The sequence below is a fragment of the Vulpes lagopus genome, chromosome 2 (assembly GCF_018345385.1).
Source record: "Vulpes lagopus strain Blue_001 chromosome 2, ASM1834538v1, whole genome shotgun sequence".
Classification (NCBI taxonomy): Eukaryota; Metazoa; Chordata; class Mammalia; order Carnivora; family Canidae; genus Vulpes; species Vulpes lagopus.
Window position 1 is genome coordinate 12,800,849 of NC_054825.1, and position 20,361 is coordinate 12,821,209.

At 40.1% G+C, this 20,361-nt stretch overlaps 1 protein-coding gene across 2 annotated transcripts in view; it reads left to right on the top strand.

Moving 5' to 3' along the window:
• The first annotated feature begins 7,406 nt into the window (after positions 1-7,406).
• Positions 7,407-20,361, top strand: part of RAB11FIP2 (RAB11 family interacting protein 2) — a 42,163-nt gene continuing 29,208 nt past the window's right edge. For both annotated transcript variants that reach the window (XM_041743862.1, XM_041743863.1), the window contains exons 1-3: positions 7,407-8,019; positions 13,680-14,122; positions 14,829-15,297. In XM_041743862.1, the coding sequence (XP_041599796.1) occupies positions 7,667-8,019; positions 13,680-14,122; positions 14,829-15,297 (1,265 nt within the window). In that variant the 5' untranslated portion in view covers positions 7,407-7,666. The remainder of the gene's footprint in view (positions 8,020-13,679; positions 14,123-14,828; positions 15,298-20,361) is intronic.

Consider the following 20,361-nt stretch of genomic DNA (forward strand, 5'->3'; position numbering starts at 1 on the left):
AAATACCTTAAACTCTGGCTTATGCCTGATAAACAACCACAGTAAAACACAGTGGCTCAATGATGTCAGTCTATTGGGAAGACACTCTGCGTAAACCTAGATCCAAGTTTGGTGATAAAAGAAATTTACAGTCGCTATTCTATTGAGGAAGAATTTAAGTTGCTCAAGGTCATAGAAAACAGTTGTTTGAGTCAAATGACTTCTCTCAGTTCAGTGTTCTATTGTACTACTTAACTTCCTGGACGCAGGTATTTCTTTTAAGTCTACATTGCCAAGCTAGGTCCTATGCTTAACTATGTATCATTAATGATTCCGATAACTTGAAAATGATTATGATACAGTCTTATAACAGTCCTTTTCCGTATCATAACCTGTAAGTGCTCTGAAGGTGACCTAAATCAGGCTAGGTAAAAGATAAGCACCCAGTTCTAAGCCAAAACTATCTTTATTATCAGATATTCAGATGGACTAGAACATTGTTCAGGCTGGTTGAAAACTGCTTGCCAGAGATAGTATAAAATCTGACCCTAGAACAAAAAGAGTTAGATCTATCCCTCAAAATGCAACCCCTCATTCCACCCAGCCAGGCTTTGTCTCTCTCTCTCTCTCTCTCTCTCACACACACACACACACACTATATGATATACATATATATATATATATAAAATATAAAATATATATATCAAACACTTTTAATGTCTTTTGCTTGGTTTAGCATAAATTAAATAAGTAGAAAGGGAGAGACTACTAGAGTACTGGATTTTATAGAGGGGAAAAAAAAACCTAACCACCAAATGTTTCTGCCAGCTGCCTATTAGTTTAATGAGCTCCAAATGAGCACATACATTAGTTCCAGAAATATTATAATTCAAATCCCTTATTTTTCGTTAAAAAATAATCCTCCATCTTGGATTTTAACTGAACTTGAAAAAATGCTAACATGTTTACACAGTACAAAGGTGATGAATTTTCATAACTCTGATATGTAACTCTGGGAAATATTACTTTCAGTAATATTCAAAATTATCCAGTCTCTGTTAACCTTTACATAAGTCTATACAAGTTGCACTATTCTAGGAGATTTCAGAAAGGTTCATGGTGATGAGACAATTGAAACTTAAAGATAAATATCTAAGTTTCACAAAACTTTTATCCATTAACAATAATCTTTGCTCTTCGGAAATTTCATACATAAGTAAATTTATTTTATTATATATTTAAATATATAGAGAGGAAGTAATCATATATAAATTAATATATATGATATAACCTAAAAGAATATACTATAAATTATACATATCATATATGTTATATATGTTAATAGCATATGTAGTATAAAGTAAAATAGCATAAATAGTATATATAGTATAAAATGATAGTAAATAGTATATATAAATTAATATGAGTTACTGGATATTATGTGGCATATATTATATATAATTTATGATATACAGTATATCATATTATGTAATATATATCATATACATTATATAGTGCATATGTACATATATAATAATATATATTATATATAAAATATATACATTATATAATCTATAATTATATTCTATAATATATATTATATATATAATGCATGTAATACTTATAAAGAACTTTGAGAATTCTGAAGATGGAAGGGACCTCAGTGGCACAGAAAGATTATGACTTATTAGGATAACAACTCCTCAGTTGGAGACTCAGGACAGATCTAATGCTCAGGCCCATGGGTTTTCCACACTATCATTCACAAACTCCTAATAATTTCGGTGTCTGTTGTCAAAAAGAGGCATGGTTACAAAAAACAAAAACAAAACAATTCCCTGCACATGCGCATAAGAGACATGCATAGACATGCAGCATTGTTTCTGATAGGAAAAAATCAGAAACAATTTAAACATCCTTTGGAAAGAAAAAGAGCAAATGGGGGTCATTCACCATATAACAGTTAAAGTAAATCAATTCATGCTTTGTGCATTAATATGAGTAAATTTTGTCAAGGGAACAAAAATTGCACAACATAATAGTATGATTGCATGAGGAGGAAATTAAAAGACATCCACACAAAACATTCTGATGTGCAAATATCTATTCTGGTCCATAAACTCCTATCTTCCTCAGTCGGCATGTCTTCATAGCTTGAAAGAGCTACAAATAGTATGAATAGAAGTTACGTTTATTACTACAAGTGAAAAGTTTCAGTCTTTCCAAAACCGAGTACGCTTACATGTCATTTCTTCCAAATCTTGAGCTGTTAGTATCAATTTTTTTCATGTAGAGTCTATTAATAAAAGTTATATTTACTTCCTTTCTGTGATGATCATTTTCATTTGGGAGAACTCTCAAGACATTTGTTAGATTTTTTTTCTCTTAGAGGATCCTTTATTAATAAGTTACATAGAAAGAGAATCTGCTTTAGTATATTGACCAAATTCAATTAAATTAAAATGCAATTTGCTTCTTTGTATTGTGGACGTACTACTTAGAATTATTAAATATTATAGAATGCTTTAGTGGTTCCTATTATACACTCTTATTTTACAGATGAAAAAACAGAGGTCCAAGAAAAGGAAATTACTTCCCTAAAGATATGTAGCTAGTAATAGGCAGACTTGGGATTAAGACCCACATTGCTGACTTGAGCTCTTTATACTACACACCACACTGCTTCTCAGGCACCACAAACTGTGTCCATACACTGCCCAATTTCAGAAGACAAATCAAGCCACCCAATGATGAAAACAAAACGATCATCTCCCTCCCCCAAATACTAGCTTATTGTGATTATAATTTCAAATCAATTTGCCAAATACTCTTTTATTTTATTTTTTTGACTGGTTATGTGAAGATTAATCTATGTATGTATCTTCAATATAACTGGAGTTTTGCCATATGTATGTAAGTTTTGTATATTTTTGATAAAATATATTTTTTGGGATATATAAATTTTGTATATATATATATATATCTCAAGTGTTTGTGTGTGTGTGTGTGTGTGTGTGTATTTGAAGTCTGAAGATTGTGATGATATTTTGGGAAAGCTTCTGGTTGCCCTTGTATCTTTGAACCTCCAAATGGAAAATAATATCTGTTATATAATGTATATGGGAGTGACCTAGTGGGTTATTTAAACACTAAGAGCATTATAATTGTCCTACAATCAATTCACAAGGTGCGAGTTTAGTGATACTGATGCCCAAAGGGAAAAATCTTTTATAGTGCTTGGAATAAGTCTCCTTATGGGACTTGACTTAGACATGTAGCACTTACTCAATATTTTCAACTAGTGAAATCTTCCACTTTTGGAGAATAAATATTGACCATTTTTACTTTCTGGTCAAATTGTTCTTATTCGTTGCAACAGGCATTGTAACAGTTTAAAATGAGAACTTTCAGCATTTTACTCCTTTAAGATCTTATTTTCCCAAGTGCTGGTATTTGGTTTCCCAATACCAAACATTTCTGCACATATCATTAGTCATAGGATAATAATAATAATAAAAATGACTTCAACTTTGGTGTGTTGTCTTTATGTATGCAATCCTTCTCCCCCTTTTAAATTACTGAATATGTAAAAATTAATAAGAAGAATTTTGTAAACTGTAAGACAATAAACATTCTGCAGAACCACTTTGATCCCAGATCTTATATAACTGTCATTATTTCTCTCTCTGAGCCAACCACATATTTGATCCAACTGACATGTTTTTACTTTTTAAATAAATAATCAAAAAAGAAAAAAAAACACTTACCTATAGGAAATTGCTTCACTTTTACAATGTAATTCTTGCTTCTATTTAGCTCATTTTTGTTGCTGTTATTTACTTCCCTGGGACAAAAATATGCTATTTTCTTATTCTGGCTTACGCACATTAGGTCATAACTTCTGATCTTGCCAGATAGTAAAATCTAAACAATTTTGGCTCTAGCTAGGTTTTGGGAAAACTCAAAAGAAATGTGGGTGCTACAGGAAGAGATGTTAGCAATTCTAATTGTTTAGCTCTTGCCTTTGGAGTATTCCCTGAATTGTGTTGGAGTATGTTATTGTGTTGCTGTGAACTACTGCTGCCAACTTCCACCCTAGAGATGACTATATTTCAGAGATGAGTGAAATGATACTTGTAAACAAGTTTATAATCATTAATAAAGCTTACCAAACAATTTAAGCTCTTTAGAAACACACATCCACTATTATAATTAATTGCCTATTGTTTATTTAATTACAACTTTTAATAGAGACATGAAGACTTTAAAAATGCAATGGTAAAAATTCTAAACTTAAATTTGTTTTTATCATGTTTCATTTTGTTTTTGTAACTTTCAGGTGTCAAATTATTTCTCGCTGGAGATCCTGCTTGAAATTCCACCATTGACTATTCAGTGCACTCTTTAAAAATCCCTAAGAATATTTTTCTTTAAAGTTGACAACTGCCCACTCTGGGATCCAGATGCTATATATTCACAGTACGATGATGATTTTGTTTTATTTTCCACACATGGCTTTTTCATACACTGGCTCAGAGATGGCAAAAAAAAATTTTAACATATTTATGGTATGCTTTTCTTAGAATGACCTAAAATCAGGTCTTTTCATTCTAGATGGTGTCTAGCTCAGTATCATTTCAGATTCATCTCTCATTTGTCTCCCTGAAGAGTCTGGTGGCAAACTAATCCAGGGTCTCATTTTGGAGTGACTACTTCATGTAGAACTTACACCAGCCACGTGTGCAAGTAGTACTAAAAAACTGAGAATTCCCAATACATGAAAGGAAATCTATAGACACTAGCAAGTGTCAGTGGGTTCCCGAAAGAATGTGCTAGAATTTGGGTTGTCCTTGAGATTCCTGGTGTTGTCTTTTAGTGTGAGGAAAGTCCCTTCTTCCACAAGACTAAAATAACACATAAGGTCTCCCCTCCCCCGCTAAGATTCTTCAATGGCTACTCTTCTGACACAAATATAGTGGGCCTTCACCTAACTCCATTCAAAAAATATTATGTGAAAAGACCCCTGTTTGTTTTCAGTGCTGGTATCCTGCAAACACGGGACACTGAGGAACACGGAGTACATAATGTCCTTAAGTGGACAAAAAATTATACACCAGCTTACTTTTATGGCCATTTTTAGTTGGAAAAGTGTACACACATCTATCATATTGTTTCACTTTCAAAATTCTTCCTATAAGGGAGAAGATGCATTCAGTCATTCAATAAATCAAGTACCTACTGGATGCTAGGCACTGTGAAGGAATGATCCACGATACACAAGGCAGTCTAAAGAATTTAGAATTTCCTTGGGAAGGGGGATCCCTGGGTGGCTCAGCGGTTTAGCGCCCACCTTCCGCCCAGGGTGTGATCCTGGAGTCCCAGGATCCAGTCCTACATCAGGCTCCCTGCATGGAGCCTGCTTCTCCCTCTGCCTCTGCCTATGTCTCTGCCTCTCTCTCTCCCTCTCTGTCTCTCATGAATAAATAAATAAAATCTTAAAAAAAAATTTCCTTGGGAAGATAAGACACGGACAGAAAAAAATACAATAAAGGTAGTATACAAATGTCTCTTGTAATGGGGAAAGAGAGGGGCGAAAGGAGACTCGGTGCCAGAAAATGTACAGTATCTCAGAATACTCCTCCAAACTATTTTAGTCGTGATAAAATAAAATAAAAAGCCAACAGTAGCCATTTTATCTGCAATTTATGGACAAAGAGATGGAGGCTCCCAGAATCTCAGTTCCTTGCCTCAGGTAAGTGCCCATCACAGGCCACACACTGAATCTCTGGCAGAGGCAGAGCATCCAGCAAGGCTCCGACTCATCAGCCCCACTAGATCTGGCTAGTCCGAAAAAGCTCAGTATTGCCTTCTCTCTCTCTCTCTCTCTTTTTTTTTTTTTTTTAGATTTTATTTATTTATTCATGAGAGACACACAGAAAGAGAGAGGCAGAGACACGTGCAGAAGGAGAAGCAGGCTCCATGCAAGGAGCCCAACGTGGGACTCGATCCCAGGACTCCAGGATCATGCCCTGAGCCCAAGGCAGACGCTCAACCCCTGAGCCACCCGGGCGCCCCAGTATTGGCTTCTCCTAAAACGCCCCTTGCATTCCTACGGCGCGTGTGTCCACCAGGTTTTGCCCACAGGCACAGGTGAGACAGCCGTCCGCAGCCCTTGGTGAAGGAGAGTCCTCTCTGGGTTCGGCTTCAAAAGGTGGATAGTCTACACAGTGAGCGCCCAGGGGGTGTCCTAGCCCCCGAGGAAGCTGAGGCTCGGGGAGGGGAGAAGACTTGTCCAAGGTCACACAGGCTGATGATGGCAGACATGGGGGGGGGGGCGGTCAGCTCTTCTGACTCTAGCCTCAGTGTCTCTCCCGATCTTTATTGGTTCCTGTGTTGGTTCTGGAACCTTTCATCTGCTTTCCCCCTCTTCTTCCATGGGAGGTGGAGGACGTCTTCCCAGTGAATTAGAGGAGAGCGGATAAGGGGTTGGGGAAACGGGCGCTTTCGGTCGATGGAGAGGGCTGATGCGCCGCGCCAGCCACCATCTATCCGACACCCACCGCTCGGTGCTCGGTGCCAGGCGCAGGCGGCCCACACGCTTTCCAAAGACGCAACCCGGGCATCCCTCCCCAGATCGGGCGGGCCCGGGTGGCAACCACCCCCCGCGCCCCCGGTGCAGGCCGCCCCGCCCCGTCCTGGGAGCCGGGCGCCGCGCCGAGGAGGCGCACCCAGCCCCGGGCCCCGGAGCTCGCGCCGCGCGCCGCCGGTCGCCACGGCAACCAGGGAGGCGCTGACCCCTGACCCCGCCCGGCCCCGCCCCTCGCGTCCCCGAGTTCAACATGGAGGCGGCCAACCCGGAAGTGCCGCCGCCGCCGCCGCCGCCGCCGCCCGCCGGGGGTTGGGAGCCGCGGGCCCCGCGAGGCTGAGCCCGGCGTCCGCCGCCCTGACAGCCCGCGGCCCGCCGTCGCTGGGGCGGCCGCGTCCCCTGCCCTCCCCGTCCAGCTCCGCGGCCGGGCGACCCGCCCCGCCCCCGCCCGAGAGGAGGAGCCGAGGCGAGGGGGAGGAGGAGGAGGAGGAGGAGGAGGAGGGAGAGGTTTGCTAGAGGCAGCCGGGCCGCGCGAGCCGCCGGCGGTTCGTATTACCGGGGTCGGAAGGAGGAGCCGGGCCGGGCCCGCCGAGCGGCGCGGGCAGGCGGGAGGCGCGGAGGAGGCGGGGGCGGCGCGGCGGCGGGGGAGCGGGGGAGCGGGCCGGGGGGCGGCCCCGCGCGGGCCCCGGCGGCCAGGCCTGAGCCGCCGCAGGCCCGGGAGCCGCCCGCAGCCGCCGCCCGGGGCCGGTCCCCGCAGCGGGCGGCGCGCGGGGGCGCGGGGGGCGGCGCGGAGGCGCGGGCGGCTCGGCCCGGCCCGGCCCGGCCCGGCCCGGCCCGGCCCGGCGGGCATGCTGGGCCCCCGGGCGCCTGCAGCGGAGAGGGCCCCCCCAGCGCAGCCGCGCCCCCGGGCCGCCCCAGCGAGGCGCCGCGCCGCGAGCCCCGGGCCAGGCGGGCAGCCGTGAGCTCGCCCGCCGCCGCCGGGTGCCGGAGGATGCAGTGATTCAGGGATTAGGCTCTCCCTGCGGGAGGGGCGCTGCCTGCGCGGAGGGCTCGGGCGCCGAGGGAAGCCACCACCACCGCAGACCCCCCCAGAGACCCAGAATGATGCTGTCCGAGCAAGCCCAAAAGTGGTTTCCTACCCACGTGCAGGTCACAGTGCTCCAAGCCAAAGATCTTAAGCCAAAAGGCAAAAGTGGCACCAATGACACATACACTATAATTCAGCTGGGCAAGGAAAAGTACTCCACCTCTGTAGCTGAGAAAACCCTTGAGCCTGTCTGGAAGGAGGAGGCCTCCTTCGAGCTCCCTGGATTGCTAATGCAGGGGAATCCCGAGAAATACATCCTTTTCCTCATAGTTATGCACAGGTCCCTGGTGGGTCTGGATAAGTTTTTAGGGCAGGTGGCAATCAATCTCAATGACATCTTTGAGGACAAACAAAGAAGGAAAACAGAGTAAGTTATGTAATTTATTTTGAATTTGGGGGAGATTATCTTATTTACGGATTTTCTGTTCTTGGAAATTACTTGGGGCATTCTCTCTCTCTCTCTCTCTTTTTTTTTTTTTTTTTTTTGGATTGAAATATGACCTAGTTGTAAGCACCATGGTTGCACGAATCTGGAGTAAAAAATAGCCCTTGTGAAGAAATATATATATATATATATATATATATTTTTTTTTTTTTTAATGGAGGCAGTAATGATCCATTACTCTCGCATTTCTGGTTAAGGTAAACATGTTAAATAATTGAGTATTTTGCACTGAATTTTAAGCAAACTGACATGGTTTTCACCGCTCGTAAGAGGACTTGATCACAGTGCTGACCACCTAAAACTTGTGTGAGTTGCTGTGATCGTGAAACACTACAGTTTGCCAGGAAATGGAGAATTAAATCTGTCAATATAAGGTCTCATGTTGAATTTTGAAGTTGTCTAAAGGTCTATTACCAAATTTAGAGGTCAGGATTTCGTTTCAGCTTCAGAAACAAGCTGGCCGGTGTTTTAGCTCAGCCATCTTTCAGGGTCAGTACATCTCGATGGAGTCGAGAGCTGTTGAAAGAAAAAAAAAATTTAAGTGTGTACAAACATTCGCAACCTTGAATGCACGCTGACATTTTTTCTGTGAATTCACAACCTATTGGAGTTAGTGTATTACTTCGGAAATAGTTCTGTAGAGCCCGCGTGTTGAGGATAGTGTGATGGAGTTCTTGTGATGAAGTGATTCAGGGGCGTCTTCACTGCAAACACGTCCTTTTACCTCTGACTTTCAAGCTCAGGAGAGATACGTTGTCATTTAAAAAAGGATGATATAAATTAACACTTGGATGTTATGTCTCAAGTCGGAAAATTACGTGTTTTCAGAGATACAGATATACTCACCCTTCCTTCAACCTGATCTGAGAGAACCTTGAAATTAACGGAATTAATGAGAGAAAAATATAGGTTGAGTTTGTAAGAGGGCTTCAAGTGTCCAAAGCAGCTTTGGTGTTTCCCACATGCCCGAAATTTATTTGCCCTTTTGAAAACTTTTGATAATGGTAACTTTCTTGAAGTTCATGTCCATTTCTTATTACGTTTTTACAACAAGTGCGCCTTACTATTCTCTGTACATCTTCCTGCAAGCTTCTCTTGATTGGAGTTTTTATTTTTATTACTTTTTTTTTTTTTTTTAAATCAGGACTTGATGTAAGATTTAGTACGTGAAGGGTAAAGGGATAGACAGATAAGTACTAGGAATGCAAGAGGAAAAATGGTAAATATTTACTCAGGAGATAACAGTATTTTAAGAAAAAGGAGAGAAAAGTTTTAAAAAAATGTAAAATTGAATGTATATTGATGGTTTTTGATAAGTGTTTGATACCTACAAAATGGTATTTGTTACCTACAAAATTTCCTCTGAGGAGTTTTTCATTAGGTTGAAGCTGAAAGATAGATGATCACCAAGCAGTTTGTTCAGATCACCAATTTTGGATGAAACTTACCCTATGATATTTAAAGTGTTTTGAAGGTAGACTTTCTAGTATATTGTAACTGCAAATGTTATGCTGCCTTTTTTGGTACTTTTTATGTTAATGAGTGACCTATTACAGGCCTCCTATGAAATCTAAATTTTCCGAGCCAAAGTAGGCCCAACTGTGAATCCAGAGATTCAGAGGATGAAGTGAGCTTTAAAAATTCCTTCTTGCTTTACTCCTTATCTTTGGCAACATCCGAATTACAATAAATTTGGCCATAAGTAACTCTCCTATCGTGGTCTCCCTACAGAAATTCTCTATTGGCTACTAAATAAAATTGATTAGAACTTTCAGGAGGAAAATGCTTTTAAATGTTCTCAACAGGGCTTGTGATGTTATTGCATGCAGAGTGATTTTCAGATGTTATTAAATCCCATTTTCTTTGTGGATAAATGAGGACCACATATTTGACGAGATATCTTTATTGGTAATATTTCTAGTTTTTTAATATATTTAATAGCTTCCTTTTCCAGCACAGCTGTGCATGTGGTACAGTACAAGATGAACTTGGGCCACCGGTGTATTGCAAGAAAGATATTTAATATTCTGCACAGTGCTGAGCCTTGTCGGCATATCCCCAAGTGCTTTTTAGAAAACCAGTATGAGTGATGAAGGCTACCAGCTGATTTAGAAGTCCCATGAAACTGCTGGGTGTGACATTTTATACTCTTGACACTGAAGACAAGTATTTACAGCTTGTCTTCCAATTGTGTCATGATAGGCAAAGAAGTGTGATGGCTAAAACTATTATTTTACTTATTTTTATAATTTAAAATTAAATGCCGTTCTTCTTTTTTTCTTTTAAGGAGAGGGAAAGGGCCCGAGTCATAACATTTTGAGTGGGGCATGGAAAGAGAACTTCTGTATCTCCCACTTTTATGGGTGTCTGGGTTGGTTCTGGCATGAGATTTAAGGAAATAATGCAGTGTTTAATAATAGAACGGTAAAATCGTTCATGCTGTTATGTAATATCTATTGATTTTTTTTTTTTTTTTACAACAGGAATGGGTGATTTTTTTTTTTTAATGCTCATGAAAAGTAATAACAATCAGAGTCCCTAGAGTTAGGTATGACTCAAGCACATGCAGATTTTAGGACTTTTGTGCGAGTTTCTGCAGTGCACCTGTGTCCTGGCCTCTGGCACCCTTCCTGCCAATCTTGTCCCGTTTCTGACCACACAGCACCAATTGCTTGGGAATAGTTCCCACATGTGTGGTGGTTTTTGAACATGGACCTGTGCCCACTAAAAATTGAACAGAGGCCATATACAGTTTAAAAACAGCACTCCAGAGGTGAAAAAAAAAAATCAGCATTAATCCACTAAGCCCCAAATGCTGTGTCTTCATTTTATCTTTTTGAAGCCTGGGAAAATGAGTGCTATCTCTGGAATGATTCTTGAAGGTCTCATTAAGACTTCCCCATTACCTCACTTTCAAAACAAAGCAGCTAACGTAGTTTGTCATGCCTAAGTTTTAAGTTTTATACATTTGTTAAAAGTTCTTTGCATTTTTTTTTTTCTGGGAGTGGGGGGATGGAAACTCTCCTGTATTTAGAGTTTGTATTCAAATACTGACTTGCTTGATTCTTTTAAGCTTACCTGATGAGTCTTTAGTGTTCCCTACCATAAAACAAAATGGTGAAACACACACACAGTTTTAGCTTGGTTACGGTAAGAGTATAGTTTTAGAAAAAAATTATCCAGTAAACATTTATTGAATGCAAGGCAAATTGCCTTCAAGGAGCTTACCCTTTAGCAGTAGAAAACCTGCATTGCCTTCCTCCTTGGTTGTCACTGCCGCCTGATTAAACACAGGGTCCCCTAACACATGGCCAGCCCTGCCTTTAACCTTATTAACATATGTGGTTCATCAAATAGGAAAGAACTTCTATTTTCATGCAGATGTTATTCATCAGCTTGGGTATTTTCCTTATTGGCTTTAATCTGACATTGGGGTGTTACTTAGCCTTTGTGCCCCAGTTCCCTCATCTATGAAACATGGATGTTAAAGTAGATCATTGATTTGGTCTTATTTCTGAAATTCGGTGAGTTTTGATTCCTCTCACCTCCTTCCATCTATTGGTTATTGATTTATTTATTTTTCCTCAGATTTGCTTTGATTTGTTGTATACATGGAAGTCCTCTAGGCCTAAGTTTTTTTGTTTTTGGTACACTTCCTACAAAGTGTACTCATTTACTTTGTGTAAAGCCTGAGATGTTACAGAACATTTCCCGTGTACCATCCATCAGAAGCATTTCTCCCCCCATTGAGAATGGCTTTATTTTCTAGAATTGGGAATTAATAACAGGGTGTCTGACCTTGTTTCATTTCCAGGCTTTTTGAGTGCTAAATTTTGTATTGTTCAAGGTTCTCTATTCCACAGAGTTGATTGCTGTCCTTTCTTATTTCTATTTCTAGTCCCTGTGTGTTCAGATTTCACCATTTGCTTCAAAAGCTTTTCTCAGTGTAGGGTCTTGGGGTAATGCTTTTTATTATAAAACATTTTATTTTTAAAAATTACTTTTTTTAATGCAACTAGATCATAATTGATTGAATTGCTTCAGATTAATGAAGAAGATATTTCTCTTGTGTGTTTTACTTTCTAAGATTGTACATATGGTATGTGCCAATTTTCTCTCCTGCCTGGAAAGAATGGTGAACCAGTCTTCCACCTGATGTATAGTAAACATGAGCTTCTTCTGGCATATCTTCTTGGTAACAGGAGAGAAAGTACTAATGTAAAATTAGATCAGAGTTCCTTTGTAGCTAAGAAAGTTTGTTACACTTGATTAGAGCTATATTTAAGTATAAATGTAACCTATTTGCAGGTTATGCTTCATTGTTAAAAAAAATGTGGAAATACTATAGAAACTCTCTTCGAGGCTTGATTTTGCAATTTTTTTTTAAGCTATTTTCTCTGTAAAATGACCACTTGTAACACTGACCACTGGAGACTTTCTCATAGATAAAAAACACCACAGAACAAACCAAAATAAACTTTACTTCTTATACAGTAGCCCCCTCTTATCCACAGGGAATAAGTTCCAAGGCCCCCAGTGGGATCTAGCCTGAAACTGGCTGGCACCCAATCCTAGATATACTATGTTTTCCTTTACATTTACATACCTATGATAAAGTTTAATTTATAAATTTGGCACAGTAAGAGATTAATAATACAATAGAACAGTTATATACTGTAATAAAAGTAATGCGAATATGATCTCGTTCTTAAAATGTCTTACTGTCCTGTACTCACCCTTCTGGTGATGATGTGAGATGATAAAATGCCTCCGTATTGAGATGAAGTGAGGTGAATGACGTAGGCTTTGTGACATAGCATCAGGCTGCTAACTGACCTTCTGAGGCTGTGTCAGACAGAGGATCGTCTGCTTCCAGAACGCAGTTGACTGCTGGTAACTGAAGCCGTGGAAAGCGAAACCGTGGATAAGGGGGACTACTGTAACATCATTTGACAACGGACGGTGCAATTCAGCGAACTGACAAAAAGCATAAGATTTGGCTCCAATTAGAATAATTTCTCTTTGGTATTGGTACAGTAGCAATGATAAATGAAGCAAGTAGATTCTAACAGGAAGCATTTAAGGTTTCTTTTTCCTTCAAAAACTTTACAGGGTTCACTACTATTTGTCACTTCCTATGTTTTACTCATTTTTCCTATTTTATTCAGGAGAAGGCTTTGGCCCGCTTGACATGAATCTAAATCACATCTTATGTCATTTTCACAGTTAGCACACTGTAATGCAACACGCTCCGATATTAACAAAATTCTTCCAGTAGCTTTTACAGAAGAAATATTTTGGGGTTGGGGCTAAATATTTAATTATTAAAAATGTGATTATTTTATAGTGCTCAAGAGGAGTTTGTATTGATGAATTATTTCATAGTCTCTGCCTCAGTCCTTTGACATTAACAAATGTTCTTAGGCCACTAGCAACACTTAAAGTCAGATGGATGCATAATAGCTATCATGCTTCCATCGCTTTGATGGTTCATAGCTTAACCTAAAAAGCTATTTGTACATAACAAGCCTGTATCCTCTCTGCAGTGTGTGTTACAACCCAGTTTTTTCCTTCTCTTTAAGGTGGTTTAGATTAGAATCCAAACAAGGAAAAAGAGCCAAAAACAGGGGTGAGATAAAGGTCAATATTCAATTCATGCGGAACAATATGACAGCAAGTATGTTTGACTTATCAATGAAAGACAAAACAAGATCTCCTTTTGCAAAATTAAAAGATAAGATGAAAGGTAGAAAAAATGATGGGACATTTTCTGATACGTCTTCTGCAATCATTCCAAGTTCTCACATACCCGATGCCAATACTGACTTTTCAAGTGGTGAAATACAGATGAAATCCAAACCAAAAAAGCCTTTCCTTCTGGGTCCTCAGCGACTCTCTTCAGCACATTCAATGTCTGACTTAACTGGGACCCACATATCTTCTGAGAAACTGAAGTCTGGCACCATTGGTCAAACACATCTTCTTGGTCGGCATGTAGATTCCTTTGGAGTGGTTCCGGAAAGTGGTAAGTGACACTTTCTCATTGTATCCTTAGTGATCCGAACTACCCTTTTAATTTTTAAAGTCTAGCTTATAAAGTTAGAAAATAAAAATTGCAATTTCTAGGTAGTTTCTAAGCTTAGCTCTTTATTGAGTGTCGAATATACTCAAAATTGGTAAGTTTATTAAAGGCAGAACTTGTCTGCATTCAGCATTGTGTTTATATTATTACATGATAACAAAAATGAGTCCCAGTTGCTTTTCATGGCCTGGCATCTTTTTTTTTTTTTTACTGCTGTTTCTTTGGTCCTGAAAGCCTGAAGCATAAATAAATACTCCATTTAATCAGAAAGTTCCTAGAAAAAAAATCTTGTATGTTCAGAAGTAGCAAAGTATATTTAATGCTAATGATGAAAAAAGTCTTTGAGAATTTATAGCACCATCTTGCCCACCAGAACCTCTAGTTTTGACATTATGGTTTATGTGATTGTTTTTTTCTGAGCTGAGTAAATTACTGATTGTCTAGCAATATGCTAATTATTATTAGCTTACCTACTTGAGACTGCTATACTTCACCATTTTAAGATTGTTTTCCTTGATTATTTTAAAGGTTAATATCTTTAAATAGCTAATTGCTCTCATTCTAAAAGCAGCAGTGTGCACACAGAATGTGTCAAGTAGTGTGATGTAATGTGTCACTGATTATGTACTAACTACAAAATTGTTTGCAGGAAGTCTCAAATCTCCACACAGAAGAACATTAAGCTTTGATACTTCTAAAATGAACCAACCTGACAGCAGTGTGGATGAAGGTGAATCGTCTTTCGGAAGACAAAATGACCCATTTACAAATGTGACTGCTTCATTACCCCAAAAATTTGCAACACTGCCAAGGAAGAAAAATCCATTTGAAGAAAGCAGTGAATCATGGGACAGCAGCATGAATTTATTTTCAAAATCAGTTGAAGTAAGAAAAGAAAATAAAAGAGAGAAAAGAGAGAAAGTTAGCTTGTTTGAAAGAGTGACTGGAAAAAAAGATAGCCGAAGATCTGATAAACTTAACAATGGGGGATCTGATAGCCCTTGTGACTTGAAATCACCTAACGCATTTAGTGAAAATCGGCAGGACTATTTTGATTATGAGTCAACTAATCCGTTTACAACAAAATTCAGGGCTTCAAATATAATGCCATCTTCAAGGTAAGCCTCATGGGGGAAGTTGTGCTATTTTGAAAAAAACTACACTTGAAAGTATCAAATACCCTTTTAAATACTTGAATGTTTTAAATTCCTTTTATTTGACTTGAACACAATTCTTATCTTATTTTTATAATTAATTATGGAGCCAGGCAATGCTACATACATCTTTGGAATTGAACTTTTTATCTTAGAAGGATAAAAGATTCATAATCCCTACCCTAGTCTATTTCTATGTGAGCCAGAAACTCACTGAAACTTAGGAAGAGAATGGCATAGCTTTTGATGAGAGTGGTTAAGAGTGAATCACCACTGGGTCTTAATTCAGGCCAGAAATTTAGGTGATACGTTGGGTTTCTAGATACTATTTTCCAGGGATTAGTTCACAGGCTCTCTGGGGAGGATTAGTGGGCCAATAGTAGCCTATGGGCTGTTCTTTAAGAAATACTGGCTTATGTTAAGTATTAATGGTTTTCATCGTCGGTGTTAACTAGCCTCATCAAATGGCTATTTAGAAGTCACTTCTATTTGTGAATGTTTATTGGAATTTTGTGACCCTTTGGGTGCTATAAATATATCAAAGAGTAGCTGTATGATGATTTCTGGTCATAGGAATAATCACTATCATGATAAAGATTAGATTTTCAAAATCTGAGTTCTCAGTTTTGTATATAATGGTACTTCTTCCTTCGTCCAAGTGGGAACTCTATTCCTTTAAATGAGATTATGGATTTTGCAGAAGTGAACAGTGGAAAAGCTGATTAAAGAAAACTTAATCAAAGAATAAGATGAATGTATTGGAATCCTAAGCAGTTATAGGTTAGCATGGTAGAGTGTTTGCCATGGAATGTAGAAGTTTTTCCTCAAGGCTATAATGTATAAATACCAACCAGAGTGGGAATCCTGGCTCAGTAGCTCTGTGACCTCTACAAACCTCATCTTCTCCATCTTTGAAACAAGGAAAAGAATACCTACTTGGTAGGATTGGGTGATGATAAATTATAAATCAAGTACATGGTATAAAGCCAGGGCCCAAATAGGGAACCCGTGAATGGTGGCTGTTTACTGTGTTTTATATACTGTCATGTAGTATTTTATTCAAAAACAGTGCTTTGTTTTGTCCCATTGCAAACAAAAAGTATAGTATTAACAAGCACCCTTTTAGACGGTACTTTCCTACCTATCTTCTCATTTTCTAATGATGTGTTAAAGTATGCATTTAACATTTCCGAGGGAAACGTGTGTCTCTTTCATTTTTTTTTTTTTTAGCAATAAATACTTACTGTGGCTTTAAAAAGTATTGTTCAGTTTTCTTTATCAGCTATACTCAAAAAGAATACATTCTTATCGTGTGGTATTAATATTTTACTGAAGAGTCCATAGTTTCATTATGGTATTCTCAAATATTTTATTTTGGTATCTCACATAGTGTATTACACATACTGTCTTAAGTCCTAAGTTACAGTGGTAAATTGAAATATATTTGCTTTTTCTCCCTTTCGCTAAACTTTTTTTTTTTGAAGAAGATAATTAAAAACAACTGTCTGAGATAACTTAAGAGATTGCATAATTTAAATAATTTTAGAGTCAAAAGCAAGAAAAATGGGCAGTGGCAGGAAAATAATGTTTTTAAATGATGGCAGCATGTAGAAAAATAAGTATCCTCAAATCTTTAATTGCCCTATACTGGGGCTGTTTACATGGATTGCCACGGGTTTTAAAAGTGAGTGTGGCATTTTGCCAGATTTAGGCTGTGTTTGGGTGACATCAGTACAAATGCTGTTTCTATCAAAATGAGAGCTATTTCTTGGTAAATGGAAGATTTTTAAATTTTAAGCCTTTCTCTTCGTCGTGTTCTTCGGGAGGCCAGCTATGAGGACGACTACATCTGTAGTTTCCTGGAAAGTTACCTTTCCTCTGTGTGTCACAAACTATGTGGTAAATGCATTTGCAATTAAAGGGTCGCTCTTATTTAGAGTGTAAAATAGAAGGATCACCTATAAGTAGATCTAGGAAGAGAGTTCAGTTCAAAACCTCTGGAAAGCAGCTTTATCTTGAGTGGAGTTTGGGGGGATGCAGTGGAGGTCATTTTGTTTCTGTGTAGCCATATGCTCCTGTTTCTTGTCCTTACATCAGCCCCTGGGGATCATTGGAGACATTTTAGGTTTCTCCCATTCACATCTAAGCCAAATGCACTTTGGAAGCTCTAGACTCCTGTCACTAGGATGTGTGCCACAGATTGTTTTTTTTTTCCAGTACTGCTAAACAGATCTCTTCAGGGTCTCCCGGACTCTTGTCACTGATGGCTCTGAGAACACTGGCCAGAGTAAAGGGTGGATGCCGTAGCCGTGGAACCGGATCGTGTTCTTTGTGAGTGAGCTGGCTCACCTGTGGTCACAGGTGCAGGGGGACCGTGATGTTGCCCTGCAAGTGGATAGGGTGTGATTAAGCCCAGAGAATTTTCTTTATTCCAAAAAGCTTGACAGCACTAAGGAACACTTTCTTAGAAGGCAGAGTTTTTATTTCTTCATTAAAAAAAAAAAAAAGTAAAATCCACCTGAGGAAATCACCTTGTAAACCACACAAAAAAAATACCATGTTCTGCTTCCGTTCTTGGAATAGGTCCTGTAATAGTCTTGCATAAAACCAATAGCGGAAACGAATTCAGCTTTTTGTTGGATCACCCGACAAAAAGAATGGGATTCTTTGAAACACTTTGGCTTGTACTTACTAAGTCACAGTCTCCTCCTTACCTGCCCCTCTTCTCTGAAGCCTTGCCTGCTCTTGTTGAGAGAGCTGCTGGATCCCTTTGGAGCAGCCTTTTCTTACACGGAAGTCTTGCTTTGCATGGGCATCCCGTTGTTCAGTAATAGACCAGTCTCTGGTCTCCCTCCCACCATCACCAACATCTTGAGGGCTGTACCTCCATTTCATTCAGCTCTCCACCCTGAATCTCCAGCCCGATGCTTGGTACGTAGTAGGTGTTAGAGAAAACCATTTTTGAATCTGTGAACACAAGATAGCAGACCGATTTCCTAAAATGTGATTTTATTCCTTGAGGCTCCTCTTCTAGCCCGGCGTGGGCTGTGAAGATCTGGTACAGTGAAAACAGACCCACAAAGGCAAAATATGTGCATTGTTTATGTACAACAAAGCATTATTCAAAATCTAAATCAGTGTCAAGGGCTCCTGAAATGTAGCGTTCAGACCCTAAATAGCACATTTCTGGAGTTTCTTAAGAACTCTGTGTTAAGTAGCTTATCAACTGTAATAGACAACCCCAGATCTCAGTGGCTTATCACAGTGAAAGCTGCTCCTTGCTGTCGCCACCTGATTCACAATGACAGGGAGGTGGGAAGGGGGTGTTTCGCTCCATTGGGTCATACAGCTCCACGCCGTTATTCCGGAACCAGGCTTCTTCCTTCTCGCGGTGCCACCATTTACCCCATGGCCTCCAGGGCTACGCCGTGAGGGAAGAGAGTGAGGAGGGGGGTCACATGTGGCATGGCTTTATGTGCCGGGCCTGGCCGTGGCGTGCATCACTTCTGCAGATGTTCCCTTGGCCAGAGTTCATCATGTCCCCGCCTCAGTGCGGCCAGTGAAAAAATCTGGTTCAGCAGTGGACCCAGAAGAAACGGAGTTGGGTGTGGTGAGTACACCGCACTGTGTTTGTGGTCTCCGCCAGTGCTAAGAAGTCTGGATACTGTCTCACGCTTGGCATGCTGCAGAACTCCTACTGCACATGCGCCGGCAAGTGTTGTTGGAATTCTTGCCATTTTCAGAAAATGTTTCATCAATTTATGATCAGTATCGAGTTGTTTGCGTTTTAAAATTGCGGCTAACCTTGCTTTTTAATTATAAATCACAGGTAGTTTGGTGTCATCCGTATCTACCAATGTGTTGTGTGGTTAACCCCAGATTTTGTAAAGTAATGCTTGTTTGCATCAGCAGTTACATAATTTTCCAAAAACAAAAAAAAAAAAACCTGAGTGCATGTTATACCATTTTTTTAAAAAACATTTTTATTCATTTATTTGAGAGAGAGAGAGAGCACGAGCAGGGGTTAAGGGCAGAGGGAGAGAGAGAGAAGCAGACTCCCCACTGAGCAGGGGGCCTGATGTGGGGCTGGATCCCAGAACTCTGGGATCATGACCTGAGCCGAAGGCAGATACTTAAATGACTGAGCCCCTCAGGTGCCCCTGTTATACCTTTTTTTTTTTTTAAGATTTTATTTATTTATTTATTCATGAGAGACACAAAGAGAGAAGGGGGGAGGCAGAGACACAGGCAGAGGGAGAAGCAGGCTCCATGCAGGGAGCCCGACGTGGGACTCGATCCCGGGTCTCCAGGATCATGCCCTGGGCTGAAGCCTGCGCTAAACTTCTGAGCCACTGGGGCTTGCCCCCTGTTATACCATTTTTAATCATTTGTTCACAGTCATTTCTTCTTTAACACTAGGCTAGTCTTCTAGTGAAAAGTGGAAAGTGGAAATGTGTTCAGCAAACAAGGTGCCCTTTTTTAAAAACAGAAACACAGCCAGACCCTTAGCCAGATGGGGACAGGTGATGAAGTTGTGGTTTATTGAAGAGTTAGTGAAAGAGATATCTACACGTCCAGGTCTGGCCCATGAAGACATCCTATACAGTCATCTATATTGCCTCTCTTCCTCAGTACCTTAGGCCAGGGGTTGACAAACAAGACTAGGGTCCCGGGACTGGCTTGCTGCCTGTTTTTGTAAATAATGTGTCAGCGGAGCACACCCCTGCTCGTGCTCTCTCTCTCTCTCTCAAATAAATGAATAAAAATGTTTTTTTAAAAAATGGTATAACATGCACTCAGGTTTTTTTTGTTTTTGGAAAATTATGTAACTGCTGATGCAAACAGCCATTACAGCCTAGTCTAACCAGACTAGACACTGGTTTGTGTCTACTTTAGTGCTACAGCAGTAGAGACTGCATGGCCTGCAGGGTTGACTGAAATATTTTGCTGAGTCTCGGGCTGGCTGAATAGAGATTCTTGAGAAGGGCCGAGCCAGAAGATGGGCAGCCCGGGTCCCTGAATGCATGT